We start from the raw sequence: 9376 nt of genomic DNA on the forward strand, positions 1-9376 counted from the left end.
AGGGTTACCATATTCTTCGATCTGAAAAAGTGGCAAAAGATGTAGAAGCATTCCTTAATATGGGAAATTTTACTGCTAATAATTATGGGTTGACAGAAATAGTGCCATTCTTCCGAGTCAACTCGCGGAAGACTCGTCCCTACACGCATAATCTGTCAGAGTTGACCATGACTCTCGAAGCTATAAAGGAAGACGAATTGGAGGACATGTGATAGGGTTACCATATTTTTAGAATCTGAGGGCACTTTTTAAAAATTTCCAGACTTACAATACCGGAGTAAAATCCAGAAAAAATGGTGAAATTATTGCGAGTTTGTAGTTGGTTGGCTAAAAAAAGGTCATATTTCCGACTTGGCTAGTCTAGAAAGACACTTTCTTTGAATTTTCTGTTGGTTGACTAAAAAAAAGGTCAACTTTTTGACTCACCTCCCGAAAGACCCGCCGGAACATTACTTGAGTACTGATTTCCTATTTCTCAGTTGAAATTTAACGTACATGTAACCAAATTTTTCATAAAAGAGGACATTTAGCCGTCCTCCGAGGACACTTTCAAAAATGTAAAAAAAGAGGATGTACGGTAACTCTAATTAGACCACTAATTTCGTGTCGAAGTCGGTAGGTTAGGTTGTGCCTGGCAATCTTTCGCTGCTCCCTGCGCTACTAAAACTTTCTAGTATCTATAAAAATTATATTTCTATAAAAAGCGAATGGCATCCATGATGGCGAAGGTCGTACAGTTCTTCCCGGCATTCACGAAGACCACTTTGCGTTTTCTTTCCTGCGTTGCTGGCATTTCTCCAAACTGGTCAACCACATTTTACGCTGTGAATGGAAGAAGCCTGAAAGATGAAATAGGCCATATTAAGTATTCCCTTCCTCTGAAAGGACTGATGCCACTTTACACATTCTTGCGCCTAGCTGGTGGTAAAGACCGCTTGATTGGTAAATGGATGCTACCATAAATGAACATTTATTGGAAACGAGTTAGAGATTATTACAGACACAAATTCCACATATTGGTCAAGGCTTGGGTGGCACTATTGGTCTCGTGATACAGGCACATAGGTGTGTATATATAAACATACCAATCGAATGAACTGAACACACACACATAATATTACACTGCAATCGGCAGAGTTTCATCAAGTTTCTTTGGCTAGAAGCTCATGGAGAAGATTCACACTTTATGACAACTCTAACCCTAAAATCCATACTGAATTATACGTAGTGCTCGTTACAGGATTGTGATAGAATCAACACCCCCAATACAAATTTTTGCATGACCCTGACTAAAACACACAATTGACCAAGGTTTGTCATGAAACAAAATCATTTACTTTTTGTAACGACACCTTTAGCGGCTGCTTGCTCAACACCATTCTCACGATCACCAGATTGACTCTGCGAAGCTGTCAAAGCACGAAAGCACACGAATATACATACGCGTCACTAAAATTCAGTCACTGACATAATACCTCTTCTTTTCCCCTCCAGCTCTTCCAAACCCAGTTTAACCAACCACCGCAAGGCGGCGTTTCGAGAATTTCCCGATTTCGTCGCAAATTGATCATTCCGCACAGTGTCAACTTTATCTGGTACATCGACAGACAAAATTTGACCGGAGTTCCCCCGATCGCTTGCGAAATTACTACTGCTCGAACGGGCTGTCGCTAGCCAAGAGCTCAGTGTGCCTGGTGGGCGCACGGAATTGTTTGAATACGTGATCTCTTTGGGTGCTGGTGATTTCACGGCAGTTTGAGATGGCGGAACGTTGCTGGCTCTTCGTCGAAATTTTGAAGGTGTAATAGTACGTTTTGAGGATGGTGTGATAACGTCTTTTGAAGGGGTGGTGGTGGCCTCTGAAATGGTGGCAGCACGTTTTGAGGGGGTGCTGTGATTTGAAGAAGTGGTAGTGTGTTGTGAGGGGGTGGCAGTGTGCTCTGAAATGGCAGTAGTACGTTTTGAGGGGGTGCCATGATTTGAAGAGGTAGTGGGCTGTGAAGGGGCGGTGACGTGTTTTGAGGGGGTTGTAGCGCGCTCTGAAATAATGGTAGTACGTTCTGAGGGCGTGCTATGATTTATCAGGGTGGTGGTGGGCTCTGAAGGGATGGTAACGAGTTTTGAAGATAAGGTAGTGAGCTCTGAAGATGTGCGTTTTGATGGGGTGGTAATGTGTTGTGAAATGGTGGCGGCAGAGGGCTCCACATGGGTGGTAGCATGTTTTGACGGGGTGATGACATGTTTTGAAGAAGTGGTAGTGGGTTTGGAAGGGGTGGTAGTATGTTTTGATGAAGTAGCAATGTCTTTTAGAGGTTCTGAAGGAGTGGCAGCACATGAATTATCCTCCAACCCATCAGGCTGCACTGACTGACAATTTTTTTCAACTGACGTAACAGCCGATGCGTTAAACATACTCATCGATTCACCATCCAGAGCCGAGTCGATATTATCGGAATCACCCGATAGTTGCAGGTCCGTAAACAAGACATCGTCAGCTTCCTGTAGGGTCGATGTTATCTCCTGTGTCCTCCCTTGGCTGCCAATGCTCACATCATCACACGCTTCCATTCTTTCGGGACTGACGGTACTCTGTTGTGTAAACAGCCTCCGTTTGCCGGTTCTAGGTTCATCCCCCTTTACAGTAGAGGATTCGTCGTCTTTCACCGGGGTGCGCGTCCTGATATCGACTAGACGCACCTTTGGCTGAAAACCGACTGGTACATGCCCGGCCGAGAACCTCATTCGCTCAGGTTTTTTCCCATTTTTGACCATTTTCACACTGTCTCCCGCTTCGACAGTCTGGCTGGTGCTAAGAGAAATACCTTGATCAAACTCACTGCGAGTTGAAGCAGACGAAATGGCCTGATCTGGCAAATTCGAAGTACTTTCAGAAAGAGTTGGTTTATCGCCCCGTTCAAGAGAGCTGTCTCGTTTTTTGCTATTAGACAGTACGGTCGCATCCAAATGTGGTCGAATATGATCTTCTACATTATTATCCCCACTAGCGGATTGGCGATCGTCATTTTCCGCAAGATATCGCGATACGAGATTTGTTGATGTTTCCTCAACATCTCGACGTTTTGCATCGGCCGTATCTGGACAGCCTATGCCAGTGTCAGACACCAGCTCGGCAATGCCGTTGTCTTTCGTATTCCTACTGTTACCAGGCTGCATAACTGTTCCAGCAAATTCGTCACATTTGGAAGTAGCGCTACGTTGTAGTACAGGCGCAGGTTGAGACTCACTTAAATCACGAGTCGCTGTCGACAAAAATTGCTCGTTCCTGGATTTGTTCACATTCAAAACACCAGACTCTGAATTGGGACTGCGTTGCTGCCCACGTGTGGCTTGTAATTTATTTGATTTCCGACTCTTTTTAAACGGCGGGCTGCCGGTTGAATGTTCGTCAACACTTACAGAACTATTCGATCTTTTTGGAGGACGACTGGACAGGGACACGCCCGGAGAACAAGTTACCGCGATTTGCCTTACGTTCTGCGATTGGGACAGTGGCCGGTGAGGGCCTTGTGGCAGATTAACATGCGGACTTCTATGTATTTTTCTAGGTTCATTAGATTTACGTTTTGAAGTTGCTTTCTGCTTGACAGGACCCCTAGCGGCGGTCGTTGACACTACTGGTGTGTTGTGAGTGTCCAGAATTCCAATGTCATTATTTGTACTGTTATCCAATGAATCAGCCGATATGTCAACCGCGTCTGAAACCTCATCGATAACCGCATATTGTGACAAAGCTATGTCGCGTGTAGGCAACGGTAGGTCCGTCTTCTTAGTCGGTAGTTGCTCTGGCTTTTTTACGTTCTCAGAATCGCGACAAATTTTCAAAACTTTGGACGTTGGCCGTTTGTCTGCGTCTTTGCTACGCGCACTTCTGCGAGGCGACAACTCTTTCGGATCGTTCGATAATGCCGGGATCTTTCCGCTGCCGCTATTGTTGTTGATTTTACGAGATTGCGCATTCACACTTGTCGACTTCTTACCCCTTTTGCTGTCGGATGGAGTTTTCTTCGGCGCTATCGGCTGCGCTGTTTTGCCAGGCCTTCGCAGTTCTAGAGACAGAGCACGTTGTTACACAGAACATCAGTAGGGCAAGTTATTGTTGCACTAAAATCGCGAGATAAATGCACCAGTAGCAATAAAAAGTTTCATTCAAGAACCTCAAGCCTTTAACACCTGAAGAAGGAGCGGCGCTCCGAAAGCTCGTGTAATAAATATAATTATTACTTTGCAAGTGGACGTTAAATAAGGTGTGAAAGCAACCAAGATCTTATTCAAGAACAAGTTAGAGCATGAGATGCTCGAAAGGTTCTGTTGTATAACCAAACAGGGCAATAGCTCCCATACTATACTATTCCTGGACCCTTAAATACCGACTGCCGCGACTGGTACATTTTAATTAGGATAAGATTCAAAGTTCAAAATACTACTCGGAGTGATATTACTAGCAGGCCAAACAACAATCTTAACTTTTTTTATTATATTCAAAATCATGTAGCTTCACATCTACTAGTTGGAATTGACCCAAATTTGGAGTGAACCGTTTTTAGCGAACCCAACAATATATTCAGATGGCCACAAATTTGACAAAATAAATTTCTTGAGCAACCTTACTGCAGGCTACTGGTTCTACCAGCTTTTACTTGAGTAGCAGTGGGGACCTCTGCCAGCTTCCAGCCCATATCAAAAGCATCTTCCAATAGAATAAACCAATCGAAATCACGAACCTTCTTCCGTTACTCTTCTGCCTTTGAACAGGTCCGCCAAACATTTCTTCTTCTGTTTTGGTTTGTGGGCAACTCGTTCGACTTTCCGGAAAATGTCTTTGCAAGCGGCGTTTACAGGGAAAGAAACACTGTAAGAACCAAAATCTGTGGTGTGAGTACTTCATCGTTGTAGCCTCGACCTGAGTAGATTCATTTCTTAAAATTACTTGAAAAATAGCCCCAGTAACCATTTTATCCGTTTGAATAAACATGTAAGAGTGAGAAAAATGAGTATATATATATTATGAATGCGAGGTAGGGTTGTTCAAATATAACTTTTTTTCCCCGGATTCCGGTGTTTCACTGATTAAATTGTTAGATTGCCTAAAAAAACACTGTACACCAGATTTGGCTCGATTCCAACAGGTAGGCTAGATGTGAACGAACAGGAGTATCAAAATTTTGAATGTATTTTTTTTTTCAAAATTAACTGTCAGCCCCATTGATTTGTTAAGATGCCTAAAAGAACGGTGCTTAAAAATTTTAGCTCACTCCCGACCGGTACAAGAAGTTATTGCAGTTGAAAATTTTTGGTACGCGAAATTAGTCTGGAGCCCTGGACAGAATTAATAATGGAAAACTCATGTAACTTCGCTTTTACGGGTTGAAACCCTAATGTGACTTCTTCGACATCACCCCTAGTTTAAAAAAGTGAGTTAAACCAGACTTGAACTCGGATATGTGCATCAACACTATGACTCGACCCTTTGCTGCCGACTTTTGGACTTGACCCGGTGATTAGTTGAAAATGACTCAACTTGACTCGTATCAAAACAATAAATTAAGTAAGATCGACTTGCGACTCGGAACCTTGTGACTTGTTACTACCCAAGAGTAGGCTACTAAAAAAATTATGGCACCGCATATAGCCTACTTATGTAGCAATGCTGAGTACGTTACAAATCACCCAGGTAAAGTAGCCTACCACTAAAGAGTTCCATAGATCGTCGACAACTAATTTCAATTTGGAGTGTAGTAACGATAATTTCCATTATCATTCACCAGAAAAAGATTAAAATAGTCAGTGTGGTATCGTTGTGATGGAATAATCAAAGGTCGTTAGAAATTTAAACCCAACCTACCTGCCACAAACACATTTTGTCTGGTAGCGATTCAAGAGGTCATTCTTGCGATCCAATTCCACTTTTGCCGTCGCCAGTAAAGAATCGAAATGTTGTTGGAGTCGCGAATTTTCATCCGACATTTCCGACATCTAACAGCGAGATTCAGATTGGCGAGCAAATACTTTGACTATATAGTAATCACGTACTGTATAACTTTACAAATATATATTAACACTTGAATTACTGCACACAAAATTGAATCATGTCACAAGCACATCATGTAGGAATTAAATCGTAGTAAAGATCAACAGAGCAGCACTGAAGGTGGTTGAGATTAGAGCCCGACCGATTATCGGCTCGCCGATAATATCGAGTCGATATCACGCTTGGAGAGAAATATCGGTATCGGCCATTGAAGGTAAAAAAATATCGGCCTTTTTCGTGACGTCACAACATGGTGGCAGGGAGTCAGAGAAGTCGATAGAAGACGTGAGGGTGGTAAATTATAAAAATAAATGGCCAAGCTGCATATAGTGCATGCTGCATAGAGGGCAGTAGGCGTTCCTATCTGAAAAATATTGTAGATAACTAATCACCGTTATGCCCCGCTGACTTCGTGGGAATCCCCCTGCAGTAATCAATCGATCACCAAAGACAGAGAGCAGCTGGATCCTGGATGGATAGTTGTCTGCAGAAGATTTCAATCAGTAAGAGAAATGAGAACTTCAATCATGCTGGACTGGCCCTCGTGATGATAGAGAAAAGCGTCGCGTCGAAACGTTTCTCTGAAGATAGTGCTATTGGTTCGGTACCAACAGAGCTAATTATGCCAGTAATGTATGAAGTCGTCTGACCTGACTGAGGGCTGAGACCTGCGGGGCCACCATGATAGGAAATATGCGAGCATAGAGGGCAAGAAAATCAAGCAAAGGTGGAGTAAAGCCAATAACAGATCCGAACATTTTTGATTCCATGATGACATTGGCCAATTCTGACAAAAGAGCGTAAAATATTGATCAATTGATTGTTGAAATGCTGGTCATGGTCAAGGCCCAAGGGGGATGGGTGGAGCAGTTGCAGACATGGACAATTTGAGTTGTTTTCAACTTTCTCTTCAGCTATTTGTTGATGATGTGCTGAAGGCTCCAGGTGCTCTGCCAGAAGAATATCAATATTTGGTGAAACCATTGAAGGAAAGATCCCCTGCAGGGGAGCGGTGGAACCGAAATGAAGAAAGATTTCCAATCCTTGCTGTGCCACTAGGTACCAAGTGAAAGACTGCTCACTGTGTTTAGTACTATATACATCATTTATGAAAGACCACAGAAGTTCACTCCTTGGAGAAAGCGCCGAGAAATTGTGCTTCGTGAACTGTAATCTGCAACTGCTGGATTGGTGCTTTTGATATATTTTTATAGCCCCTAGATCATTTATTTCATGTTCAAGCATATCAATGGCTGTAAAGTTGTTGAAATAAATGCTCTGAGGTGTTAAATATGGGCCTTGAGCTAGATTCCATACATTTTGAATATCGGCTGAATATATCGAGGTTATCGGTGGAGGTACTGGATATCGGTGTTATCGGTATCGGCTCAGAAATCCAATATCGGTCGGGCTCTAGTTGAGATAGCCCAGAACAGTGGTTCTCTCCCTTTTTGATGCCGCGGACCGGTGAAACATCCAACTAAATTTTGCGGAACAGGAAATCATCCTAAATCAAAATTAACCCGAAATATAATTACAACAAATGTTTGCAACTCAAAACTCGAAAAATAAGATTCTGGAAGGCAAAGTCATGGTAAAGCCGCTATCCTGATATTGATTGTTCGATTTCTTTTGAACGAAACTGGACTCCGCTGTTTGATAGCCTTTGTTACACTGCCAAATGTCGCTAATGTCTACTGTGAAAAATTGATGAATTTTTTCAAGAAGTGTACTTTCATAACTGATCTTAAACAAATTCAGACTGAAAATTTAGAATGAGCATGGGATCTGTTTTTGAGGATAGAAGGGACCTGAAGAGGTTTTGGATTCGAAAATATGAAATCCGCTCGTTTCTGAAAATCTTGCAAATTTGAGGAAGCAAGTTCTATGTCCTATGTTCTATGATCCAACTCCTATTCCTTTTTCGCAGAAATCCTAAATCAAAATCTGGCTTAAATTTACAAATTCATGTTTTTAATAAATTAAAATACACGCTCATTGCTCAAGCTTACTCATTATATAGATATGGGGGGAACACACGGTATCAACCTATTACGTACCTGTAGTTTCATTTCACTGATTTGATTCAATAGACATGCGTTTTGCGCTTCCAGCAACTTCTTCTCGTCCAAGATCTAAACGATTGCAGTAATTTACAGGTAAATTGTTTTTCATGCAAAAGAGATATAATCCAAGTGTCAATATGTTTTATATATTCGCAGAGCTATTAGTAGCAGTGAACACAGCTAGAAATATACATTGATGTTCAATATTCAATCAAAATTATGACATGCCAAAGGACACAGTTTATTGCTCATGTGCAACATCACAGTGCTTTGTCAACAGATATACTGAGGAATCGTCAGTATCATCATTCTATTACTTTTCACACAATCCTAGAGTGACGATCAATATCAAAATGGCTCCATTAAACCTGTCACAATTATTGGCATAAAAATTCATTGAAAATTATGAACTCGGATTTGGTGTCTATGGTACCAATATGCCGTACTCACCTTATTGTAACACTTGAAAAGGCGAAAAATCTATTACTATTTAATTAATAACTCAATAATAAAAAAATTACATGCACGAAGATGGTCAACAACTCATCATCAAGATTAATAACCCGGTTTTACCAGATTTCTTTACCATACGTATGAAGTTTACACAAAATATTATGTCACAAGATACCAAGCAATATGTACTGACCTCTTGCATGGTGAAAACTCTGTTTCCGTCATCCTTATCTTCGTCGATTAGTAGATCCTCGTACAAATCAAGAGCACTCATTCGGCTAACGGAATCTTGCAGCTCATGTTCTGGTGACGATGTCACGTCCATGTCTACTAGCAGTTTTCAAATACGTTCCTCCGATATCATGGTTAATTCAACTCATAAAGGTAATTCAAAACACTATATACCGTAGCCTACATTAAGTTCGAAAATGTTATAACAACAGTGTGAGTTATAGTCTATTATGGGATGTATGCAGAATCAGCCAGTCAAGTTAGATAGGCTATGCATGATACACTAGGCTATTCGGGCAATAGCGCTCCTTCATTTCATATGTAGAGCAACGGAATATAAAACATGTCAACCTGTTGTTTACTGTTGAGAGCGAAAATGTTCGTGGTCAATGTATGCAAAACTTTCCCTGCAAATGCATTAACCAGAAGAGGGCAGTAACTAGTCGAAAAGTTGGTTTACTTCACAATGGTGCATTGAAATTCATTTCAATTTCAATTTATTATAACCAATTTCGTCATTTTAATACACTACAATACTGCGATACAATGAACAGATAGAAAGGGGTCGAAGCGACTT

General features: G+C 41.5%; 1 protein-coding gene across 2 annotated transcripts; it reads right to left on the reverse strand.

Annotated features, from left to right (window-relative positions):
- Window positions 1-667: 667 nt before the first annotated feature.
- LOC145459273 (uncharacterized) lies at window positions 668-8941 on the reverse strand. 2 transcript variants are annotated; one of them, XM_080337927.1, is made up of 8 exons: window positions 8762-8941; window positions 8110-8184; window positions 5864-5994; window positions 4743-4870; window positions 2313-4067; window positions 1476-2282; window positions 1338-1409; window positions 668-839 (listed from the first exon to the last, which is right to left on the reverse strand). In XM_080337927.1, exons 1-8 carry the CDS (start codon window positions 8891-8893, stop codon window positions 751-753), a joined length of 3189 nt encoding a protein of 1062 aa, XP_080194053.1. In that variant the 5' UTR covers window positions 8894-8941; the 3' UTR covers window positions 668-750. The 2 variants fall into 2 exon arrangements, with proteins under 2 accessions (XP_080194053.1, XP_080194052.1); XM_080337926.1 differs by having other exon boundaries at window positions 1476-4067.
- Between the last annotated feature and the right edge of the window lie 435 nt (window positions 8942-9376).

Source organism: Botryllus schlosseri, chromosome 16 (genome assembly GCF_051294905.1).
Source record: "Botryllus schlosseri isolate E-star chromosome 16, Bs_hap1, whole genome shotgun sequence".
In the NCBI taxonomy this organism is placed as follows: domain Eukaryota; kingdom Metazoa; phylum Chordata; class Ascidiacea; order Stolidobranchia; family Styelidae; genus Botryllus; species Botryllus schlosseri.